General features: G+C 39.8%; 1 protein-coding gene across 4 annotated transcripts in view; it reads right to left on the reverse strand.

The window, feature by feature from the left end:
- The window catches only part of EEFSEC (eukaryotic elongation factor, selenocysteine-tRNA specific), a 121,261-nt gene extending 99,946 nt beyond the window's left edge, over nucleotides 1-21,315 (reverse strand). The window contains exons 1-2 of one of the 4 annotated variants that reach the window (XM_058812966.1): nucleotides 21,220-21,291; nucleotides 4,497-4,630 (exon numbers count right to left, since the gene is read on the reverse strand). Coding sequence is in view for 1 of the 4 variants with exons in the window: in XM_058812963.1 (XP_058668946.1) it covers nucleotides 20,385-20,655 (271 nt within the window). In the remaining 3 variants the exon portion in view is untranslated. Of the gene's footprint in view, nucleotides 1-4,496; nucleotides 4,631-20,384; nucleotides 20,656-20,859; nucleotides 21,065-21,219 lie in introns of those variants that run through there. The other 3 variants (XM_058812964.1, XM_058812965.1, XM_058812963.1) reach the window with 3 other exon arrangements.
- Nucleotides 21,316-27,041: the final 5,726 nt, after the last annotated feature.

Here is a 27,041-nt window from a genome sequence, read left to right on the forward strand (position 1 = left end):
AAGCCCAGTACTGGACTCAGAGTGGGGGCAAAACCAGACTCATGAACAGCACCTATGAAGTTTCTATAAATTCTGGTCTCTATCAGTATTACTTCACACTCAGCTCTTGAATCTTCAAGTTAACCTCATTTGTACAAGATGGTATCTTTCCATTAGCATATCTAGGATTCAATCCCACCCGTGCCCCCATGTTTTACCACAAAGAGAACCAGCACATCTCAGAAATCCTTACACAAGCAACACACAACTTTAGTACTTGATTCTCTCAGGATGAAAAGAATGTGCTATGCTTAATGACCAACTAGTTGGGTTTTTCCTTGCCAGAGGACTGGGGAGCTGTTACCACAGTGCATCTATTGCCTCCCTCGGGGTGCTTTGGGGAATTACTGAATTATAAACATCTTGGAACACGTTAGAATTTCTTTAAGCATATTTTTATCAGTTTAATATTAGATGACAAGGAGACTTTTTTGCTATCTTTTGTGTTAACTTCTTCAAGTCCTGCCTAGCCAAAGGATATCTCACTGTAAATTCCTGCTCACTCTTCTGCCATATCTTTGAAAGATCAGTCTAAAGAAAAGTTCCATGCAGCAGTCACTGGAGATAAGGACCATCACACAGGTAGACAGACCTGAATATACATTTAGATATGCAACTCCAAACTTCCAAAACCTATAAACAGCAGTTTGCATGCAGTTGAAAACAGGTAGAGATATGAAAGTTGTACCAGAGAGATACTGCAGAACCACCTTGAAATTCTTGACTCCAATTAACTTTTCTCTACTTAAATTCAATGTTTTAGGCCAACTACTCTGAAAAATCATGGAATGCACTGGGGTCTCCAAGAAACACACCAATTATCACCTTGATCACAGAGATTTGCTACAGGATTCTCTTCCCTCCACCCCTCTGTCAATTCAAGGACACTAATCTTACAGTGCACCTGCAGCTTTAGATAGCTAAACCACCACTAGTAAGAAATTGATTTAAAACCTTGTACAGAGCAAGAGCATATTTCTACAAGACTATCAAAAATAAATTTTCTCAAACAATTCTGTCACCAAGTCCAAAAGTAAAACTCGAACTCATCAGATTCTAAATCATTCTTCTACAAAAAATATCCAGAGTTCCATTCAAAGCTGAAAAAAAAAGTATGTGATTCTGCTCTTAAGTCATTACAAACCCTAAGCTACCTTGTCTTTGAAATAAAGTATGCAAAAGTCTCACACCCTGCATTAAGGAGCTTCTTTTGTATTAAAATCCAGTCCTATTATGTTTTTACAACACAGCATGTAACACACTGTCCTAACAAAAGAGTTATGGTAGAGTATGGGAAGATATTCCTGCACAGCTCTCAGATGTACTTCATCTGAAACAAGATTTTTTTTTCTTAAATTAACAGTTTACATTTTGCTTTTTTTTTCTCCCCTGTCCTCAAAAAAAAAAAAAAAAAAAATTAAAGATTGCTAGGGGCAATGAAAAATGCAATCTTTAATTTTCTGTTCACCCTCCACAATACTGAAATAACATCAGTCAGGGTTATAAACATCTGTAATTGCCAGGGGAATGTACAATACATTCAGCAACTCCAGGCCCACATATCCTGTAGCTCTGCACTTCACAAACAAAAGGTTGGGGAAAGAAAGAGGGGGTGGGGTGTAGGGAATAAAGGCTTAAAGATTAAAGTCACAGGCAGAGACAGACGGCTCCGTTTTTTAATAACTGAAAACACTAGTTGTGCCTGAATGTGCTCATTGTTTTATGGCAGGGGGGAGAGTCTCTGCACGCTGGACTGGCTGGCGACAGAACTGCCTTTGCATCAAAAATAAGATTTGCAAAAAAAAAAAAAAAGGAAAAAAGTCACCAAACCCACGCCCTCATTTCCCCTCTTGCAATGGTTAATGATGCTTTTAGGTAGCAGTCAACAAATTATGCCACCTTACCTTTATTAAATTGGGGATAACTTCATGGCTGGAAGTATTACCTGATGGAAAGAGTGTAAGACAGGGCTGCAGAGATGGTGAAGGTTTGATGCTGTGAAGGAACACAGACTATGAACAAGAACAGTTGTACATAACAAACAGGCACAGCTAGGGAACAACAAGCTTATAAATCAATTTCTTATAGGTTCTGCACACAATAAAAGCACGGCTGCAAGGCTGAATTATGGTATAAGCAGATTTTTATATGGTTTCAAGAAGTTTAGCTGTCATGAGGAAGTTCTTAAGCCCTTAGTTTTTAAAAGCATCAGCTATAGTTTTAGTGAATGAAATGTTGCACTAGTTGGGTTCACTTCAGTCAGTAAAAATGCTATTACCTTAAAATATTGCACTAGAGCATAAAAAAAATTTAAAATGTTTCTTTTACACTTTAAAGTAATTTTTCTCTCAAAAATTTAGGAGTAAAAGCACTTGCACACTACATGGCTACTCAATATCCATAATTACAAATGTGTATTATTTTGAAATTCCATAATATTAATTTTTCTATTCCAAATAATCTAATACTTTGTATGATCCATTTCAGTGGAAAAATTTTTGCCAGTCAGATCCCACCAGGGCCCAGGAACCCATCTTAAGGTCAATGCAATGAGGTCAGTTCCACTGCTGGGTGCCAATAGACTACAGGTAAGCAAGTAGCCTCAACAAACATATGCAAATAAAAAAATATTAAATAATTATTGCACTTTTATTCTAATTGAGCCTCAGGTATTACCATAAGAGAGCTTTTGTTTTACTGTATCTTTTTGGCTTTTTTTACCTGCCAACTTGGTTTAAATATAGACAGAAAGGAGATAATTCAGTAAGACAACAGGCTCTTTCATCTAAAACCATGAGACTCCCAGTCATAACTTCTTGGGGAAACCTAAAATAAGGAGCAGGGAGCCACACAACAGGAGTCAATGAAAAGTAGTCTCCTGCCCCAAGCAAGCATGCTGTGCAAGGAGGAATCAGTGGCCACAATACACAGCTCCTCAGCCAAAAATGTCAGACCTGGAATGCTCCAGCTATCATCCCCTCTTTGTTGATGCAACACTTTTGCATCATCAGCCACTGGACATCTTGTTGAGATTAAAAATATTGTGGAGAGTTACTGTCTGTTCAGCAAGGAAAAAAAAGGCAAGAGCCCATGTCAGAAAGGGAGGGGAAAGGAAAAGCCGAAACATGAGCTTATAAGCCTGATGTGGAGAATAAAGACAGGCTTTGTTTTACCTCATTCATACCAAGTACAAACAAGAGACTCATCACTGTTTTGAGTTTGAACTGCAAAATTTGTTTTGTAGGCAGCACTGCCCATCCTTTTCCTCAAGTAACTCAACTACTCATCTTTCTCAAAAGTAGCTCTGGTGATGCTCCAATCATATATTTAAGCCTAGATGAAATCTGTCTAGTAACAGACTCTCATTCTGCCCACACTACACATTCTGACACTTTAGAAGCACCTACAAAGGCATTCTTACATGGTAAAGTCCAGCCTTGGTTAGATCATTGATGTTGCCCTAATGTCCTCATGCACTCAAACAAAGTAACTAAAATTAAAATACAGGAATATTTAAAAGAAAATAAAAATCACTTGGAGGACACACTGGCTATCTAGCCACATTAAGAGTTAGGCAACAGTTATTAAGCTAGAGATACTTCTTTGGGCAAGAAGCATTAATTTTTTTTAACTTTCAAATGCAGAATTCAGTTCAAAAATGTTTAACACAATGTTTAAAAGGTACAGTCTTTGGAAGATAAGATGTAAAAAAAATCCACTAGAAAAAAATTCTGTCCTCTAACAGAAACACTACCCATCAGTGCTGTCCCTAAAAGAGCTCAAGGGCAATACCAAAAGGCAGCAGGGAAAGCAGAGTCTGGATTCTACTTTCGTGCTCCTAGGAGAAGGCGAGGAGGGTGGTAATTTACCGTGTACAACCAAATTGGACATGAAAGTTTCAAAGCAGCCAATTAAAGCTAACATTATGGAATGGAACTGAGGTCCGAGTGGAACGCGTTAGACACGCATTCCACACTGCGGCTCCAGAGCCCGCCTGCGAGGCGGGTACCAAACAAAGTACAAAGGGTCAAGAAGCTCCTCTCAAAGAGAGCCCCAGCTCTGAGCAGGAGTCAGGAGAGCCTGCCCAAAACAACCAAACCTGGTGCACAGCTGCAAAGTGACAGCAAGGCTGCAAAGCCAAGTCATCGCCTGCATAGACAGAACGCTACGCAGACAGTTTGAAAATTCGTCAATCCACCAAGGGCAAATCTCACCACAACTGAGAACCAAATGGAGGGGGATAACATGGAACAAAGAGCATTCCTAAAACTGGCAGCAATAAACATGCCCGTACCAGAGAAAATCTGACATATAACCCTTTTCATACACTCAACTGCAGTGAGTCCTCCAAGTGATTTTTCTTTTCTTCCAACTACAGTTTTGCTTATCTTAAGCAGGTCAATGTAGAATGGGCAGAAGAGTTACTAATACCTAGTGGGAAGTTGGAAGACAACTACCTCAAGTTACCAGAACTATGTTGCATTTTGCCTTAGAGTCGCCTGTCCATTGGAGCATGGTGAACCCCAGTTTTGATGCAAGTTTCTGGATTTCTGTGACAGTAATGCAGAAAACTGTCATGATGGTACTCCAGCTGCAGAACATAACCAAATGGAAATAAAAAGGGAGAACAATTAGGTTGTTTCTTCTGTCTAATATTTCAACATACAACTCCACACACATGCAAATTGGGAAATTAATTACATGTCACAATAAAAAATTCTGTGAAATTTCTACAGCACTACTACTCTCCAAACCTTCACCATATCTAAACACCAAAAAGAATTATAATCTTTACCAGAATAGTAGTTGGATCAAGGATGAAAAATAAGATACATGTCCAAAAAGTAGGTTGTTTTCAAGAAAGACACCCTGCAAACAAGCTTAGTTTTTATGTCAATCTTTATTTTAAGCACCCACATTACTAGACAGCCATAGGAGTGCATGAAAGAAATCTCAAACAAATCAGTCCCAAACAAATTGTGGATGCCAGTTCTGAGAAAGAAAATACTTTTATTCTCTGCAGTGTACACAGATAATTAGAGCCAAAGTAAACAAGCAATACTTTGGAAAACAAATTTTTCTGGACACATTCTAGGCATCAGTCAGTTACCCTGATTTATGCTTTGCTAACTTGCAAATTTCAGCAGAAGGGTAGCTGAAGAGTTAATTCTGCTATTACATTATTCTGGTTAAGGTTTTTAAGACTTTATACTGAACTACCAAGGGAAGTTTGTATATGGAAAAATCACCACAAACATATCACTTGAAAACCACAGTCAAAGCAGTGATATATTTGTTTATTCTCGGTTTACTTTAACAGAGTTTTCCATGTTTATACACAAAGGCTGTAACCTCTGTTTGTCTTAAAAGATAAATTGGATTCACCACTCAAATTTCATTCAAGATTTATTTTGTATTTAGTTGTCAGGCCTTCAGCCCATGGCAGACACCAGGCCCTGCCCAACAATTCACTATCTAATGACAATAGCAAGCATTTTGCATAATTTGTTATTCCACTAAGTCGCATCCCCTTGTGCTAGAGATTTTTCTCCAACAGGCCATTATCAAGCACAGGGTACTATTTCATACCTCCTGCCAGGCCAGCACAAGGGCTTCTGACAGTGGATTTATTTTTATTTAAATTTTTGCTGACTAGGATTGCAGAAGATACACACCTCATTTCGGAGCAGTCCCAAGGGGTCAACAGCCACGTAGATTTCACATCCCAGCACTTCAGGACAAAACAAACTATATCATGTGGATATGGTATCTAATCTGCCAACACCACAAAGCACTCCAGAAATTGCAGGGTGCATGGCATTTGTGTTTCACATTATTACATTCTCCATATAATTAATAAAAGTCCACTAAAATATAAAAGGTGAAGCTCACCGTAAGGGAAGAAAGCTGTGCAAAGTTTAATTACTAAATAAAACTAGGCACAATTCTTGTCAAGACTAAAATTTATACTGTGTTAAGAGGGGCTGGAATTTAATGATCTATAACCACACCAAGATAAGAGTCAGTAGCAATGCCTGAGTAAATGTTGTCCATAGGACTAAGAAAAGGCAAGGTTAAAAATCTAAGTTATCATGATTTATAGACAGATGACATCTTAAAAAAAAGTTACAGCAGAGTGAGTGCCATAAAGATATTCCAAATTTCACTGGGGGAATATTAGTTTAAAAATAAATACTTTAAACGTTTTGAATTATATAGTTTATTATTTAACATTAGATATTCATGGGAATGAACTTTTCCAGCCAAGGAGTAAAATACAGACCTGGTCTGACTTCATTCTGGTTTGGACCTTAATCCTGCAGTCTCCCTTACTGAGTTCATTCCTACAAGGCTTCATGGATTCAGAACACCCGGCTGGGCACTGAACTGGTACTTCTACAGAGCTGCAAATATGCATGGCACCTCACAGATAAACACAAAAGAAGGCCCTAGGTTCACAAAGCTCATAGACTAAATTTAGACCCTTGCTCCCTTAAATAAGGAAAGTATTTTAATCTCTGACACAACCACATTATTTTATTGTTTCAAGTTTTATACTTAGAATAGCACAGATCTTTGTGAGGTGAACATACAGAAACCATCAACATACAAAACCAGGCCCTTTATCTCTAAAAGCTCTCATAAATATAGGAAAAGAGTTTTCAATTATGTATTTTGAAGAATTTCCAAAAGTGAAGTTGTTCACATAGAATTTCATAAGACAGCTCAAACACTATACAAACCAGAACATGATTATCTAATCATAGATACTTCAGTAAAATTCAGTGCAAGCCCTTCCAGCATTTTCTCCAGGATGAACAAACAACTGAATAAAATACAAGTGCTGACACAAAGGAACAAGCATTTTACAAGCAGTAGTAGCAGTTTCTGTAAGCTGAGTTTGTGAGCAATAACACCTGTGGGTTAAGCAAAACATCACTCAAGCTCAAAACCTTCAACAAGAACAAAACTGTGACAGAGGAGGATCTTTAGGAGCTAAGTACAGCAGGTCTCACAGTTTTGCATCCCACATTCACCCTCCTTTTTCATTTAATCATTGAAAACCACTTTTTTTCCTCACAAATCAAAATTGAAATTTTCAAGTTAAAACAAAGGCTGACAGCATCCCCAGGGAAGTGGGAAGAAAGCCTACACAAAACAAAGTCTGCTCAGAATACACATTGCTCTGCCAGGCTCATGTGACCAGCTCTCAGGAATGCTGGCACTGCTCAAGTTATTCACTCAAAATAAGCAACAAACAGGAATCCTGGATAAACAACAAAACAACATGGAGGGCAAGGCACTAATGCTGCTACTCCAAAGCTATAACAGTGGATTTTAATTCAATTGCACATGGCAAGAGAACACCAGTCCCAGCAAAAATTCAAAGAGCAGCAAGTGCAGGCACAGATCCATCACTCTCTAGCTTGGATGGGGCTCTGGAAACGAAGCACCCACAAGTGCAATGAAGTCATCTGCCCCTGCTAATCTAATCTCTGTGACTTAGAGAAGAAATTCCGAAGCATGAATACAAAACAGGATCAAAAGTATATCAAGTACACAAAGAATATTTAAAGATGACATACTTCAGTCCTTCACAAAACCCCTTCTTAGATACTCTTGCCTTGTACGAGCCTTTTTTATATTTTTAATTATTGCTTTTCACATTTTGTTAGGTCTCCTTTCCCATTCATATCTTGTAGACTCAGAGAGTACAATGGTTTCTAAATTGAACTTCCTGACAGCAAGAACTAGAATTACAGAACAAGGGATGGAAAAATCAGAATGAGAATTTAATTTCAAATGAACGTAAGTAAATATACTTGTTATCTAACTACTTTGGCCTTTGCATCAAATGATGGAGACAACTGGTGTTGGAGAAGCCTATAATAATAATAACGGAAGAGAAATACAATGGAACATTATTAAGTATATTCTTATTGACAATTTACTGTAGATTTAAATTAAATTTTGTTAGAGGATTTCCTTAAAGTACTTCCAATAAATTATCTTTATTAATTATATTTAAAATGTCATAGTTAATTTGCTTTTGAGGAAAAGATTATCTTGCCATTTTGTAAAAATATAACATTGAAATAAAGCATATAAAGAGGAAAAAAGGTATGTAGGCACATAAAATGGAATTGTCTAATGACTGGTGTACATAGAAGAAAAAATCAAATAACCACAGAAATGGATATTTAATTTTTTTCCTCCCTCAATGAAGTAATAAAAGCATCTGTTTATATGCTTTTTACTTCTAGTGTCGTGTTAAAAGCAAGGTACTCCTTGGGGCTGGACAAAGACTTGAGACACCACAAGAGTTCAGGAAAAGAGTTTTTAAAACAGTTTCCTCATCCGGAATCACCATATTTTAAACCTACCTAATGTTTTCTCTTACTCAGAAAAACAAGAATTCAATGTACAATGAGAAGATTTGCCTCTCTCCAGGACCTAAATTCTATTGGTCAATGGAAAACTGAATCACAACATCTCAAAGCACACAAGTTTTAGGAAGGGCTTCACCAGCAAAATGAAAGCTTTGAAGTTTTCAGTCCCAAGAGAGCAGCATCAATCTCCTCCCTCTGCAGCAGCACTGGGCAGGCAGAGAAGCCCATTTCCCTGCAGCTGTGAGAATGAACTGCAACTCAGGCTTGGATACTGCTGAGTCCCATTAGTAATTTCTGGTTTTACCTAGGATTGACTCAATCATATGCAAGGACATAACAAGAAACTCCATAAACCTGTTATCACTTTCTATGTGATCTATTCTCTTCCTAGCTACACTCCACCATTCTCTTAATGAGGCAAAAATAAATATCTGTAATGCAAAGGAAAAAAAAAAAAACCAAAAAAAACCCAAGTACAGTGACCAAAATAACTTGCATCAATTTGACAGCAAGTCTTAAAAAAAACAACATTCTTTTACATAGTAAGTTTAGGACTCCCTGGTTTCTTGGTGCAGGGTAAGTAAAGAAACAGACAGCTAAATTTATCTTCACTTTGATTTGTTTGGCTTTAAATTACAACAAAGAAAACATTCAGGCACATTAAGCAGGGCTGGACATTAGCAAAATAATCAACTATATTATACTGCATATAAAGTTAAAAAGAAATAAAAAAGCACACTTAGGGACATACAATGAAAGAACTCCCAAACATCTGCCTCCACATAATTTGTTAGTGAACACAGTTCAGTAATGAAAGCACCTCAAACAAACTTTCTATAAAGACTGAATTCTCAGTCACTTGTTTTGGTTTTTTGTTTTGTTTTTCTTAAATAGAATTTAGCTTCAGTTCAAACTCTTTTGTTCCCTTAACCGGAAAAGTATTTTCTCTGCACAAGTTTGATACAGTTCAATTTAACCAAATACACTTTTTTTTTTTTTTTTTGGTATTTCCCCTAAAAGCACTATGCAGCACCACAGACAGGTGAATCTGTTCCCACAAGAAACTTCAGTTCAACACCAGCTTTATACAGAAAAAGCCACAATGGCTGGATATGGCAATACACACCAGAGAGAGTGAATGGAGACCTCAACTACACATAGGCATCAAAACTCCATCACAGCACTTGAAATAACGGGAGCATCTCAGCTGTTAGTCAGGTGAAACATCCACTCAGAGAAACAAATACTCATAATGGTCCCTCCCACAGGTGAAAACCTTTTAAACAGCAAGCAAATCCCAAGAACAACACTTTTTCCTTAAAAATCTTTTTCCTTTTTTTCCTTAAAAAACCCATCAGGTGTGCCTGACCTGTGACTTTTGAATTTTTAGCCATACACAAGAATAAATATTAACTATTATTTAAATGGTTTTATTATTTCCTTTATTTATACATATATAAACAAACAGATGTAATTTCAGTGTAAAAACTTGCTTTTCGGCTTTAAGGATTTTTTAAAATTAGGCATATTATCATATGATTTGAAGCTATTATATAGCCAGACAGGGGCCAGTTTCAGTGTCAAATGCCCAAAGCTAGTCCCTGAGGGGAACAGTACTGCTGACACTTGGTGGCTTTTTGTTGATAAACTTTTTAATACTTTAAACTGAATACTCATCATTTCAGAGATCAGGGAAAGATTCTAATTCTGAACGCTTTTAAGAATGATGATGTGTTGGGATTTCTTTAGTTTTTAAATGTAACCTAGGCACCTAAAATTAGGTACTATTATTTGAATAATTTTCCTTATTCTCTGATGAAATGTGTCTTGGTCAGATCTTTTGATGTCTAAAGGATACTTGCTAAATTATAGAGTACAAGCTCAAAATGTTTTCTAATTAATGTACAGTTCATTTTTTCATAAATCTTCAGACTTAGGGAACAGCACAGTCCCCAAAATTGTATACATACAAAACTGCACATTAAAGCCAAAGAACACAAAATAATTATGTGAATCTTTCCATCACACAGCAACACTGCTGCACGCATACATTCCAATTTTTACAGGATGGGGCAATCTCCCTACAAAGTTATCTGCAATTCTTTGCATATCCATATTCACACTAACATTGGGCTCCTCCACAACCAGCCCCACCACACTGGTGCTGTCCTTCAAGCTGCTGAACACCTCCAGCAAGCATTTTTAGGGTTAACACTAACACTTGCTGATGAGTCCCAGGCCCTTTGCATGGGATCATGTCACTGTCGTATTTTCTGAAAAAACCCTTCGCCAGGATTTCTTCTCCTGGGAAGTTGATAAGTCTCAGAGAAAAATGCAAATAATAATTATCTGATTGTTGCTTTGGAATGTGGTTTGGAGATTGTTTACCAACAGGTGCATGTTTGATTGGTTTCCTGTGAATTGTTTTAACTGAATGACCAATCACCATCAGTTGTGTTGGACTCTGAGGAGTCAGTCATGAGTTTTTCATTATCACTCTTGTTAAGCCTCCTGTCTGTATCCTGCTCTTTCTTTAATATAGTTTTAGTATAGTATTCTTTCAATATAATATCATAAAATAATAAATCAGCCTTCTGAGAACACAGAGTCAGACTCTCATCTCTCACCTTGTCCTTGGTAACCCTCACAAACTCAACAGGATCATTCACAGAAACTCCCTCAGCCCACCTTTAGTGCCTCTCCCCTGCTGTCCCAGAGGTGACCAGCACACCAGAGCTGCTGCTGCTGCCACTCTCACCTGAAGGGACAGCCCAGAGGCAGCGAGGACCGAGCTGTGCCACTCTGCACTCTGAGCCTCTCTAAATCATCTCACACACCGCAATGGCAGCATGCATAACCACTGCCAGAACACCACACGCAATCCCCCCAAAGTCAACCACAGGTTCAGGTAATCATGGCCTCTCCTTTTACAACATAAATGCATAATTTCCACACCACTCTTTGATGAAGGGACCACAGACTTAAAAAGAGGAAACAATTACAGTCATTAGAATTTCACCCAAGCGTGAGATTTAATCTCAGGCCATGGTCATGCCAATGGCTGTGGGGGTCTCAATGGAGACAAAACTGCTCTGTGGGAGAAAAAAATGCCTTGATGATGACATTAGTCAGCAAGAGAGACTGAGCTTTGTCTTCCATCCAACAGCACAGTCAAATACAAGGAAACCATTTTCCCTCCCCCTCTTCTGGATCCTAAAAAAGAAAGCTACAATTTTGTTTTTCTCTCTGAAATGCGGTTTTTGCATACTTTGGAAAACTTTCTTCCCCAAAGCAATACTGCTGCAAGGCTAGTTTTTAAAATAAGAGAAGTAAATTTAAGCATAAATAAACATCTACAACAACAAAAAACATTTCCTATGCCTATCCTTATTAATGTGATAGGATAGTTCTACCAACAACACTCAAACACTCCTATAGCTTTTTTTTACCCAACAGGTTCTTCAAGACCATTTCAAATTTTACATACACTGAAGAATCACATCTAAAGTATGTCATCTGCTCTACAATGCATTTAATGGAAACAAGACAGGTAAAACTTGGGCAAAAAAATTATGGCAGAGTTTAACAACTAAAAAGAGCTCCTGAGATCCAAGAATACCAGCTTACAATCATATACCAATCATACGTTTCATCCCAAATAGGACAGAAAACAAAGGAAAACATAAGCACAAAAAACAAGAAAGTGCTACAGGCAACAATATTAAATTCATTTTTCCAGTACTGCAGAACAAGCCGGATCTGCAGTGGACAAGAGTCATCATCATTATCCTTTCTATAACATGAAGTAAGGAGCTTCACAACAAAACCATATGCACAAATGAATCATCTCTTCTCTAGAGCCTGAGTTGAGGGAACCTGGATTCTTACCCAGACCAATATAAATCTCAAAATTCACACTTCAATTTTTATTCCCCCTTATCATTATTTACCTCCATGACACTCCTGAATACAGTTTCTTCATTTTTATTTAAGCTACCCTGTCTATTCCATTTCCACTCCTTCTACTATCCACCAACTCCTTCTGCTGCTGCATTAAACAGAAATAAATATTTATTATTGTTTGTCTGGTCCCAACTACTCCTAGTGTTGCTAATGCTGATAATTACAATCTAATGTAGGATTAATCAGCCTAAGTTTGAAACTGAGATTGTCATTCAATTTGGAAGCCAATACAAACCATTTCATGTTCACTTGAAGAGATTAGATAAACTGCATGAGAACATTTTGGTAAAATAATTGATAAGGAGATAGGAAATAAGAATTATTGGTATTTACTTAGCCTGCAACACTTTCTGGAAGCAAACAGTTTAAAGGAAGCACTTCAGCCCAGCTCCCTAATCTGAATTTCACAGATAGCACAAGGAATATTTTCTCACAGAATGCAGAGTATCTCTGCAATCCCAGCTATCCTGTGAGCTGTTCGAGTCTCTTTGCTGAAGCTCACAAGGGTAATTTTAGCTCAGTTTTACCCCATGAGGAGCTGAGACGCACAGAACACAACATGTTCAAGAATCCAGCTGGAAATGACCACTGTGAAACAGCTGCCCTTGCCCTTCAGCCTGCCAGGCCAACCTTAGGGTTGCCAGACAGAAAACTCACTGGCACAAGGAAAAAACAACTCTGATTACACTTAAAGGACTTTAGCAATGACAGTGTGCAGGTTTGGTTTGCACCCTTAGTGAGATATCTGCTTTACAATTATAACCTCAATTCTTCCATCAACATTTTGTTTCTCTAGGGGTTTTTATAAACAGTACTTTACAACAGCCATGCAAGAACATGCATTATTTTAACTACAAAAACCCCAAAATAAATATATTAAGAAAATACAGTTCATGGCTCCATCAAGCTAACTAACTATTAGAAATAGGTTTATACATAAGCAACATATCCCTCTGCTTATATCTAGCATCTAATAATTGAAGACAACTTTTAAATCAAGATGCAGAACCCATACAGTAGAATCTTATAAGGCTGGTTTGCTGATTAGCAGATCATGGAGTTGCTCAACAGTACTATTTAGCAATCAAGCATATCCATCATTACTAAAAATGCTACTTTGAAAAATGTGCTTTAAATTTACTTTGACAAGGGTAATTTTAACTATAAATATGTTCCATATTTTACAGTAAGTTGTTCTACATTTTATGCAGCTATTTTTAATACTTCACTACATTAGCTAATATTTTAAAGCATCTAAAAGTTGATTAACAAAGCTTCCCTGCTCTTCCAAACAGCTTACAAAATAATTTAAAGCAAGAATAAACATGAAGCAAAAGTGAAAAGTGGTTATTTGATGAATGCTTGCACACACTATGCTGGAACAAAGAAATTCCATTTTAAAACCAATAAGAAAAATGATCAAGCAGACTTAAACAGCATAATTACAATGCTTGGTTATTAAGTTTTCCTGAGAAGCTGTCATGGTTTTGTGTCAAATACCAAAGTGTCAAATAGCACACTTTTGTTGTATACAAGCAAACAAACACAACCACTCAGAAGCTTTGTAGAAAAATTGTCATATATTAGCAAGGGACAATTTCACATTCAAACAAGTTTCATTAAAACCACTCCTGGTTAAAATCTACACTTTAGATTGAGAATTCCATTATAAATCACATGTTCCAAACATGAAATGCATAATTATTTTTATCTTTTAAACCCCATACAGAAACCAATACATTTCTGACAGGATTCTAAGAAGCAGCAGAAGGGAAGGTGATTATTCACTATAACTTTTGATATCAGGAGAAAATGGGTCTCTTGCTCCTTGTAAACTACTTGACTCAAAAAATGAATAGAAGACTCCTCCTGCTCCAGTCTCTAATATTGCCTAAGAGCTGTTGTGTTAAGTTTAGGAAGTTGTTGAATGTGTAACTTTTACAGCAAAATCAGCTTCAAGTCAAAATTGCAGAAAAGGGCATAGAACAGAAATAACAGTAATCCCTTTCCACTGTCACATCACTCACAAAACCCACAAAAACAAGAAGTAATGCAATACATAGAAAGTTAGAACTATTACAGTTATGATATAGACAGATAAAAACTCCACAAGATCTCTGTTTTAAGGAACCCTGATACAGCCCCCCAAGTTTCATTCTACCCAATATCACACAACAAATTCTATTGCACACAGTAGTGGTTCAGAGCAGATTTAGTACAACTAGATTCCTTTTACCCAGTTATTTACACACATGGGGAAATGAGGAAGGAAATAAGAGACTTGTACACAATAAATTCCATGGTTCCCACATCAAACCAGTTGTTTTTTCTCACCTGTTACCTGTGTCTCATGTCATGTGTAAGACAACACCCCACACGTTTTTATTGCCTAAGGTATAAAAAGCACAACTCAAATTATAGATGAAATAAGACTAACCTTCCTTAAAACACAGAGGATGTTTTCTTTAAGAACAAGAAAATTAACCCGGAGTTGTGTTCCAAATCGTGTACTTAATTCTGCTTCGATTCACAGTGAGGTCACTCCCCCCAGGCCGACCTGTTACCCGAGTACTTATCCCTGAGATCCTGCGATGCAAGCAAACACTGCCCTCTTGTGCACTGCAACATCCAGGAGACAAAGTCCCATTTCCAGGGTTGTGGAGACCACGCAAAGTTTTTATACTGGTTGCCCTTCTTCATGCATAATTTAAAAAAAAAAAATGTAGCTTTCATTTTAAAATATCGATAAAAATACTCCTTTGTGTTGTCAGACAAGTATCTAGCACCAGCCAAATTATAGGGACCAAAAAAAAGACACTCTTTCAATTTCATTTAAGGAAATAAAGTTTATTTGAAATTTTAATACAAAGCAGTGTCAGCAATTCACAAGCACCATGAACCCAAAGAGTCTAATAGGTTTTAGAAAACATTCCCACTAGTGCTAGCTGAAGTCCCTTAACAAGTACTTCCATAACATCAACCACAACATCAAGATTTGTGGATAGGAATTACATTACACAAGATGTATGTTAATTTTATTTTTTTTCCACCAGAACAGGGTTCTTTATGTTACTCTCACTTCCAACTGGCAGCCAAAGACTCTCTGGTGACTCCTCTCTGAACAGAATGATATCCACTAAATACAGGGCACTCTTTCCCTCCAGAGGTTTCCCGTCTTTGACATCTGTACTCAACAGCAAGTCATCCACATATATATCTACAACTATAAAACTCTACTTGCTCACTCACCTAGAATAGAAAAAAAACCAAGAACTGCCATATCTTCACAAAGATCTCAACAAACAAAAGCTCACATTGACAGAAGGGTGTTTTCATGGCAGTAAAGCAAAGGTAACCTCGAGTTTACAAATCCTCTTAAAAGCTTATAACAAACTCAGCAAAACAACTAATCTGTGATAAAAGGTGGGGATTTTTTGTGATATGTTAATCTTACAAATAATCTGCATCTGACTGAATTTGGATGCTGGTAGCAAGACCACATTTCCCTTGATCTCGCAGGCCTGTTTTCATTGTACTCATTTGCATCAGCAAGACATGCTTTTGCTATGCTCATTTCCCCCTCTCCAAGCTCTAGTGCAAGTTCAAAAGTCTTGGCCCTTCCAATGTATCAGGTATGAATTAATACCCTTCCTTAGCTGAACACAGCAGCAAAGTGGAAACAGACACTTGCAAGGCAGTGTGCTTTGAAAGGAACTGCAGGGACAAATGGTGACAATGAAGTTCTAGTTATAAAGTAAAAAGGTCAAAGGTTCAGACAGGCATAAGGATTACAAAACTACAAGTTTGTCAGAGTTCCCCCCAGCCCAGGTTTAAACAACCAGGGTCAAGCAGTAGCGTTCCAATTAAAACCCTATAAGGATACTTTGTCCTTTGAACTTCACAGGGAAAGAAAAAAAGGACAATTTTCTGATTTAGAAGTTGTTTTGAGGACCCATCTCAAAATCAAACAGATAAAGGGCATCCAACAACAGCTCACCTAAAGCAAACACTCAGTAACCCTTGGCTGCCTGTGTGGGGGAAGTTGGGATGAGGTAATCATGTTCTCCTATATTAGTGTGCTGACCCTTTGTAGGGCATGAAATTAACCATCAGCAAGGAAAAAATCTGCTACCGCTTAAACTACTTTGCTACGCAAAGTGGTCTTAAAATGAAATATGGGGATTGAATTTCGTCTGGCAGATTAACTTGTCTAACCTCTCTGCAGGCATCCCTTCCTGCTGAACTCATTTGAGAAACCATTCCAGACCCTACTGGTGCACAGGCCTGTGACAAACAAATGTAAAAGCAACTCTTATTTTATTTCAATGACATTAACATCAGTTTTGTGGAAGATGAGGAGCCAGACATCAAAAAAAGAACAGAGGCTTAAAAAACCCCATAGTGCTCTGATAGAAAGTATCCCATCTCAGTGTGAAATTTTACCAAAAATACCACCCTAAATCTCTACAGCAACAGAAGAATGCAGTAGTGACAAATATCAGTCCTGCATCTTGCAGTCATTCCTTCAGTGCACAAACCAAAGTGTAAGGCAGATCTGAGTGCTTCTTACTGCTTGGCACAAGTCAGACACAAATGGCTGTAAATACTGGTTTTGTTGCCTTGCTTGAGACAAGATCCTGCTAAAGCACAGGAAAAGTCTGAAATTGTGTTTTAAAATAAAGAGTTCTGTTCTTATTGTTTGAAAGAGTAAGACAGAAATACAGAGCACAGTCCAAGCCACACAGCTACCCACAATAACTTAATGCCTTCCTGCCACAGACTCACAAGAGCCTCAGAAGAATATAAACCAGTATGGTTTGAATACAAGTGAAAGGCATGATGAAGTACACCAAGTGACTATTACTTATTCCATTCCAACCTTGACTATCACCTTCCATCTAAAACTTAAACAAAACATCTTGGGTGAAACTGTCTGCAACATTTCCCATTCCCAGCATGCAGGTAAAAAAAAAAAAAAAAAAAAAACAACAACAAAAAAAGCACATCCAAAACAAAACACTTTTGATTTAACATTTGATATGTTTTGTTTTCAAGGACAAGTTTTGCAAGAAAAATGTTGCCACACAGAATGAAATACGACTTCTATTTTTCATTCCAATTGGTTACTGCTCAAATATTCTGCATTCATTTAATCCTAAGGTATTGTGTCTGAACAAGCATCTTGTGAGTGACTGGGAGAAGTTCTCACAAGGTCAAGCACTACCTGGCACAGCATGACAAAAATGCAATGCTAGATTCTGACATGAAAAAATCCACTTCAGGAATTAGCTACGTACAGAAATATGTTAAAGAGTGGTAAATAGTAACATTTAACCTGTGAGCAGATTTATCAGTTTGTACAGCAAAGGAATTAACTCTTGGAGCACTCTGGGAGCACAGAAAAGATGAGAGTTACAAGAGAGATAACCTGGGACACCACTGGTGAAAATGGCACTTTGGAAGAGAAGAGGCAGAGAGTGACTCCTCAGATGGAAACCCCTGAGCTCCTCACCTCATGGGAGACCTGAGTGAACAATGCTGGTGCTACCCTGCCACAGCAGAGGGTGTTTCCATGAGCTGGGAGAACTCAAGGGGAAGACAAGTAATGGAGAACTGCAAACAAGAAGATGCAGAAACATTTTCACAGCAGTAGCTTCTCCTGCAAACCCTGCATGCACATGACTAACAGTCCTGAAGCAGCCCTCTCACCCATGCTGTCACTCCATCTTCCAAATCCTCACATCCAGCTCCCTTGCTCACAGGCATTCTAGCTTTTCTGCAGGTCAACTTCCACCTGTAGCTACCCCAGGGTTTCAATTCAGAACAGTGACATTTTAAAGAGGTATGGGAAATGCAGAATAAACACAGGAAGATTAAGTACTTTGCACTTATGTCTTAATGAAAAGCCATACATAAAGAAACCACATAGTAACAGGGAAATCACAGATTCCATCAAAAAGAAAAGGGTAGTGACATTCCTGGCTGCAGAGAAAATGTTTGGAATGGTGAACCCTTAATGCTTAGTAACAAGGAAGTAGATGAAAATAACCTAAATTTTTCAAGTACCATTATCTGGGAGGACTCACTTTCCATTCCTGAAGTGATGAAAAAGTTGGCATTATTGAAACACACGTGAACACCAAAGAATGTATCCTGTTACACAGGACATGCTACACTTCAGTTTGAGTTTCACCAAACCACACCAAACCTGTAAGCACCTAAGTAGTCCCACAGGCACTGATCAGGTTTTATCATCAAGGTTTCACCTTTCAAACCTGATAGTAAAAAAAAAAAGCATTCACTGTCAAAATACATCTATTATCAAGCAGAAAACTGAAGTTCCTAATTCTTTAAACTATTAACACAACACTGCATCCTCTCCACAACCCTTTCTTAACACCAGTAAGTCACATTAATCACCTGTTTTACTTCAATAAAATACATAACCTGGCATAAGTGGAACTAAGCAAGTTTGATGTGCTTATGTGTCTGAATTACCATCTAGCAAGAATTATTTTTGATGGGAAGAAAATTATCATCATCTCATCCCATCCATGCTTCCTTCTCCCTGCACAGCCTATCAATAAGCAAATCTGGATAACTTATTCAGCTGTGACGAGATACTTTAAAGATCTTCATAAAAATAACAGAAAGCAATGAGAAGTCTGTGTATCAAACAACCACCCAAATAAGTGTTAAAGTTACTGAAAAAGAAAACTGGTCGAAGCTGATCTCTAAGTTTTCCCACGTCCCCTCCATGAGAAAGTTCACACCATTCAGAGTAGCTGCTTCTGGCAGAAAGGAATGTCTGACAAGTGACTCTTCAGTACATCCAAGAAACATCTGCCAAAATCAACTTTGCTCTTTAGAAGATAATCAGGTGCTTACAATTACTAAAGAATAATAAGGTCTTGCCAAGTACAAGAAATGAGCACAAGACCGCAGGTTCCTGGAATTAAGCACACGGGCACGCCTTCCCTGCAGCTGCGGAGCACACGGGTGTGGAACAGACCATTTTACTGCTGCTGAAACGCACAAATAAGTAAATATTTATTATCCTACCCACAAGAAGTGCAAACAATACAACAGCGTTACCACTAATGCAACTTACAAATAGCACAATTGCTCAAAAGGGAGCTGAATTCCCACATCGGGACAAGTAACTCAGCCCGAACCTCAGTCTAGCCAAGAAACATTGTCCCACCAAACAACCACCAAGCTGGCATTAAAGAGACACTGGCAGAGGAACTGAACTGGCAGGCGGATCCTCGCAGTTACAACAACCTGTGACCACTTTAAACCCCTGCAGCTGTGACTGCATCATCTCCTCAGCCAAGCACCGAGCACCTCTCAACACTCTTCTAAAGAGCTGGAAGGGGAGACAGAATACGGTGAACTAATTTAAAATGAGTCCTAATGCAAACCAAATTAACCTTCTGACATACTCTATGAAGACTAAAACGAAGAGTTACCAAAATCCACAAAATTATTTGTAAGCTTAAAATTATCATGTTACAACTCCCTAGTCCTCCAAGACGACATGGGCATGTTCAGCCACTACATCACAGCTCTCAACTACAGACAACATCAAACTCTGACAGCTTTAACGGGCAAGAAAACAGCAATTTATAGGGCTGTGCGGTGCCATTAATAATCCTCCATACACGATAAATAAAACCTTTTTTCTAGTAAGTGTAAGAAACCTGAGCACATCTGCCCATCCAAACAGCACTCCAAGAACTCACGTGTGCAGAGTGCTTTCCCATGAGCACAGTTTGTTTTACGTGAAGAGCAACTACGAGCAAGCCCAGCAAAGTCATAGGCCCGTGAAAAACCCGTCTCGCCCCGTCCCCTCGGTTTGGGCACAGCGGACACCCCGGCTCCCGGCGGCCCCGCTTCCCCCGCGGACACGGGCGGGCGCAGCCCCGCGGGGCCCGGAGCGCCCCGGGAGGCACGGCAGCCACCGGGGCGGCCCCCGTGCACCCCCCTTACCGCCGATGATGGTGCGGATGAGGGAGGCGTGCCCCGGGCAGTCCACCAGCGTGAGCTGCAGCTCGCCGGGCCCCGGGCCCAGCTGCGGCGGCAGCTCGGTGCGCAGGCAGGAGAAGCCCAGGTCCAGCGTGATGCCCCGCGCGCGGCTCTGCGGCGCCCGGTCGAAGGCGGCGGTGGAGCCGGTGGTGCTGAGCGCCCGCGCCAGCGCCGTCTTCCCGCTGTCGATGTGGCCCAGCACTCCCACGTTCACGTTCAGCACTCGGGCGGCCATGGCGGCGCTGCACGCGCACGGTCCGTCCCCACAGCGCCCCTGCGGCAACGCGAGCCCCGCCGCCGCCGTTCCGCCCGCCGGGGGCCGGTGCGCGGGCAGGGCCGAGCGAGCGCCGGGCAGGGCTGCTCGGAGCCGGCGCGGTTCGTCCGCTCCGCGGCCGGGGATGAGGAACGCCGGCCCGGCACACGCCCCAGCTCACCTCACCTGAGTTTCACTGCAGACGATGTACTTCACTCATGAGCTGTCCTAGCCTAGGTGTGAAAACCGACGCAATCCCAGGACGCCTCAACCAAACCTCTTTCCTCGCCTCTCGACCCGGAGTCGTCTCCGGACAACGCTCAGAAATCTGCGGAGCTAACTGCAGTTTCATGCCAGTCGTGGTAGAATCTGCCGCACTCGCTAACTTCAAAAGCTGGTCCTCTCTAATATCATCCTAATCATTAAGAAGCTATGAACCAACATTAGCATTTTAAGCTAAAGAAAGAGGGCTCTCCCCCTCCTTAATGATATGCCTCAACTAAATCCCAGCCCCTGATTTTTTATCATGCTCACTTCATGACTCACCTTCTCCTTAATCATCCAACCTAAACTCGTGTCATTGGTATCGATAAATCCTCCATCCAGCAAACCACCTGCCGCCCCAAGCATCACTCCCTGAACTTGACCACGAACCTCAACTTCTTTGATCAGTTTCAGGGAGTACCAATTTCAGCAGGTTACCTTAATACCCATCAGCTGGGGCCCCTCCCCATGTGCTCCCGGCCTGAAGGGGGCATGGGATTCACCCTGAGCATCCACACCTTCGCTCACACCCCGCCCACGCTAATTAAACATTGCAGCTGCTTAAACACGCTCACTGTCACATCACCCCCTCCATTCTGCCCCCAGTCAGGCCCCGGTGCTGCTGGAACTGCGGTGACCAGGTTTGATTTTGAAGTCCCACGGACATTGCAAACCCACGTGAAGAAGAAGGTCACGTTTGGATCATTTACTCACCTTACACTTAATAAATTCGAGCCTTCAATTAATTTTCCTCTAAAGGGATATCTAAGTTAGGTTAAATGCTGCATTAAAAATCATATCTTTAATGAATGCAGAATCCAAGATTATTAACAGTGGTGAACAGATCTCCTGGTAAGCACCGCTACCGCCACCAAAACAGACAACAACAAGCAGATGAACATTGGAGAAGCCTGAGGGCAATTTAGAGGCTAAGGGCGTGATTCCTTCACTGATTTAAGTCGCTTCGCTTTACAGATTACCCAGGGAGATAAATGCTTTACAGGATAAAGCTTAATACGTGTGCTCAGCATTTCAACAGTGACTAAGGAGCCCAGAGTACCTCTTCAAATGATTACAGCTCTCTGCAAGCCAAGAAACCAAGACGGTGTCACAGACTTGGAGTTCTCACAGGTGTCAAAGTAGACTAGACTTGTTCTATATTCTACTTTTTTTTTTTCTTTGAGGGAAGTGCAGTTGCTTTTCTGCTCACTCTGTGCAGTAATACATAGTGCTCATAGTAATAACATTCACACCCGAATAACTAATGAATGAGCCAAAAGTGTAAAGTGACTTGCCTAAGGCTATTGTCAACATCATGGTTTGGTTTTGAGGCTTTGACTCCAAACTCCAGGCTATTTCCTACAATGAAAATTGTTTTATATACCAACACTTTCAATATAAAAAGTTTGGTTTAAAGCTGGGTGCAAATTACTCCTCCTTCCCAAACACATGGAAGTCAAGATGACAGAATCAATGACTCAAATGAAAAAGAGGAAAAAAAATTGCATTTCTTCCTAGCACTCAGTGCTATTTGAGAGACAACTGTCTCCCTGAAGGAAAGACATGAACTCTCAAGGAATACTGAGCTAGCCTAGCTAATCAGCTTCTTGAGCAGAATAGTTCAGCCTGATGGAATCTGTCATGGGAGCAAAATTAAGCATAATGTCACTTTTCAGACCAAGTTCCCAGGCTTTGAATAGTTTCCTGTTAAATCATAAGGCTCATATACACTTCCTTGTGCTGAATATGTTACATTAATGTGCACTTGCAAAGGAAAGGGAAAGTTTACATCAATTCCCATAAGGCCCCAAAAAGTCAGAATCCACACAGATATCCCTGTATCATATAACCTACCCTTTAATTATTTTCTTTTAGCATTATTAGATGAGTTCAGAAGGAAGAGGTGGGAAAAGATCTGATTTTCAACCAGAAAAGGTAGTATCCAGAAATCCTCTCGAAATATCTAAAATAACAGCTATTTTTCAACAAGCCTTGACAATGTAGAAAGGTCTAAAACTTTCTACAACTCCTGAGCAAACTGGCAATGAGGTCAAGGAGGTCCCATTTCAATACTCACACTGTAAGAGGCCACAGCAGGACTCACCTGAGATCCATTCTGGTCTGCCAGCATAACAAAGAGATGCATTTTGCTCAGCCAGAATTTAGAGAGATACTGGATAGAACTTATGGGATGAAAAAAATATAATTCTTTCTGTTAAGGATAGCTAATAAGGAAGGATGATAAAAATCCACAGGAAAATGGTTTTCATTCCACTCCTCACATAAAAATATGGGCCCTTCTTTTACTCCTGAGTGACCTGCAATAAGGAGGAATAGAAATGGAGGTTTAATTTTATCTTTTTAGACACAGAAAAGATCTGCAACTTTCAACATAGGGAAGCAGTTGCTCTTCTGTAGAAGGAAGGAAAAAAACTCAGTGCCTACACCTTTGTTGTTACCACTGAGATCATACTTCTGTCTCCAGCGTTTTAAAGCCTGTGGGTCTGATTTTGTCACATATCACTTGAGGAAATATCACAGTGCACACAGTAGCTGTGAAATTAATAACTTCAATCACCAATATCAAAGAAGAAATATGATAAAGACAGACAGAAGTACTTTTATTCAGCATTTAGAAAGGTCCATTCTGTTAGCTTCCAAAGTTTTAGAATTAATTACAAATTTTGAAATTAAGGTGTGGCATTCAGTAGTTCACATCACTCCTATTCCTTTGAAGAGTAGAAAAATAATCAGTTTCTTTTGCAGGGAACAAAACAAGACATGACCACTATCCCCACCACTCCCCACCCCTACATGAAGGTCTTGGTATTACTGAGAGGGAGAGGGAAAGCTGGCAAAATGAGAGAATCCCAGCTTCTCCAGATTTTTCTATATCCCTCCCAAAATTTGTAGCATTTAGCCGTTTTCCCATAAATAAACCATTCTCCATCCCAGTTGTTCTCTCCTGCATGGAATTTCTTCCTTAAAACATGTTCACTTTAATGCTCAAGTTTATGGACTCATGGGAGAAAGGGCAGGAAGTCAGACTTTTGGGATAGGGTAAAAATGTAAAGGTCATTCACACACACACACATACTCTCTCTCACTCCAAAAATAATACACTATTTGACAGTTTCAGGATTCAGCATGTCCCACTGAAATTTGAAAGCTTATGTGAAACTAGGCCACGTCCTGTAACCTCAAACATTTAGTCTAGGAAAACAGCTCTCAGGTCTCCAGCTCCCACCTCGGGTATCGCATGACGTCTGTGCCAAACAGAGGACCTCAAACCAGGGGGCAAAAGAAACCTTGGTAAAATGAGTTGGTTAAACCTGGGGAATAACAGTTCAGACTGTTAGTGATATTTTTTTTCTGGTTAGCTGGCTAGTGAAATATTAAATTATACTCAAAGCATCCATAGAAGGAGCTGGGCAGGATGGTTGTACAACCAACCTATGTTCCATCTGGTGGCCTGGACAAAGGAGGAAGAAGACTCATGTTTGCAATTGAATTATTTTATCCTCCCTCTCTAATACATTAACTAGCTTTAAAAAATCACAGAAAATCATGTAAAAGTTGAGGTTTTATATTTCCTCGTACTGATGCATCACAACACAAGAGACCAGCTATAAAAGATGATACACAATGTGGAAGTTTAGTTCTAAACTTCCCAGTAGTTCCACTTGTACTCTGTTCTTCCTAGGGAATAAACCATTAATCCTGTGTGGTCTAAAGGATTATTGTTTATTTTCCCTCATATGAATATCCTCTTTTGTCCCTCTTTAACTGCAGCTTCAGGACAATCCTCAAAGAACATATGGAATGAGTAAAACAGTCAATACAATGAGCAATGCCAAACCTGACACAGTTATTACCTGTGAGCAAATAAGGAGAATCCAGCCTTACATTTATCCTGCAAACTATTTTTTACTTTTATTTCTATTGAGGTATCCTTTTCTACTATAAACACAAGCCCAAATAATTTCAATCACATTTTCTGCAGGTCAATATTAAAATTGTACCTTCATTGTGGCAGCAGATTTTATTTACTGAACAGCAATGGTCACTAGCAGACAGAAGTTTTAGGCTCTAAATTCTGAGTCTGAGATATCTTATTGCTGTAGACAAACAATTAACACTCTGTTTCTTATCCACTTTAAGCAGGAAAAATCCCTAATTAGTATTTCCAAAGTTGAAGAATCTTATGTAGCATATCTGATTTTTATAGACATAGAATATTTCTATCCTTCCTCCAAGGTACAGTGAAAATTAACAGCAATTCTCTATTCCTACCATCTACATTCCTGTATATTGAATTTCACCAAAAATAAATAAGCAAATATTATTAAATAGACTTTGAAATGCCATAATCTCAAAAACAGGTCTTGTTGCAACATCCAACAAGATAACGTGGACCATATGGACAAGTTTCAGTCTAAGTTAACAAATTATTATATATTTCACCCTTTTGAGAAGGAGGGTCATTCCTAGCCTGAACCCCTTGATAGCAACACCCCTGCCTTCAGAGCTCTTACCAGACTTGCTAATTATTCTTCCAGAACTGGCAGAAACTTGAACTCTGACCAGACTTACCCACAGCACTTGGGGCAGTTTAATGCACTGGAGAAATCAGAGTTGTATATTTGCTCTTTTACAAAGGAAAAAGTCTGCAGCTCACTACCATTAGGTGTTTGTATTCTGCGACTAATATGACCCTGAGAGGATGTAGAAAGTCTAATGACATACACACTTTTCTAATTATTTAAAGAATAGCTCATATTTGCTAGTCAAAAATTCTTAGCTGAATGGTTCTATAGCAGGATACCCTTACAAAGGTGCTGAACCACACATGTGTGCAATTATATTGTAATTACAAATTTAAACTAGAGTATGTAAATATAAACTGACAGAACAATTAACAGAGAAAGCAAGCAACAATAAGCAAAGTCTTTTCTTTGCCAAATTACATTTATAACAAAACTAATGGAAGCTCTTGAACAAAGAGGGAATGAATAGCATGTATATGGTTCACTGGGCTTTTGCAAATTGAACCATAACTCCCATTCTCCCTAAAACAGCTCTCTGAGTTTGTGCTGTCACAGGACTGCTTGTGCAACTCCCCTGGCAGTGCACAGGAAAGCCAAGATGGCACCAGACATCAGTCCTGCCTCATACCACATTAATCCACTGGCTTCAAACACTGCAGACACAGACATGGTTTTATAATCACAGAAAACTCTCTGTATCTATGGGAAGAGTCCCTTGTCTTTTTTTCTGTGGGAGAGATCACAGTACCTACAACAAAGGGAACTCACTGGAACTGCAGGCTCCCAGATCCCATCTAAAATTTCACTGTCAGTGATCTCCATATGAAGCTTTTAAACCCCACACAGAAGGTGCAGGAGTCACCACCAAGCCCCAGTAAGGAGCTGTGGCATCACAGACCTTGGAAATACAGATTTTTCTGCCAGGCCATGAAAAGAACTGATGGGAAGCTGGAGTGGTTTCACCCATTTCAATTGCTCAAAGCTCATAAGGAATACGTGCTGTAGGTGCAGCACATGTCACAGCCTCTAAAGCTTACAGGAAGGCTTTCAAGATGTAGAACAGAATTATTCTGCAGTTTCACTGAGCGCTAGAAACAGTGAGCAAAACCTAGCAGGTGAGAGACCACCACGCTTTCCTTGGCAGGGGAGGTGGACTAGGCGGTCTCCAGTGGTCCCTTACAATCTTAACGATTTTGTGAATCTTTGACAAAGCTTTAGAAAACACCCTGGGAAAGCCTCAGCTTATTTTTATGAGCTAAAGCCAGCCGAGGTTTTGATAAAGCTCAGGGGCTCCTGGCGCGCTGTCAGCAGCTGTGGGCGGGCAAGCGACAGGACACCGAGCCGGGGGCAGGACACCGAGCCGGGGGCAGGACACCGAGCCGGGGGCAGGACACCGAGCCGGGGGCACCCAGCCCTGCCCCAGCCCCGGCAGCAGCACAAACACTGGCTCCAGAGCCACATCGGATTGGAGAGAGAACGAAAGAAGGAAGGAAAGCGCTCCTGGTGCTGCAGGGCCAAGAAACCTGCGAGCAAGAACGAGCTGGTTCCGCCTCCAGG

Source organism: Ammospiza caudacuta, chromosome 12, assembly GCF_027887145.1.
Source record: "Ammospiza caudacuta isolate bAmmCau1 chromosome 12, bAmmCau1.pri, whole genome shotgun sequence".
Taxonomy (NCBI): domain Eukaryota; kingdom Metazoa; phylum Chordata; class Aves; order Passeriformes; family Passerellidae; genus Ammospiza; species Ammospiza caudacuta.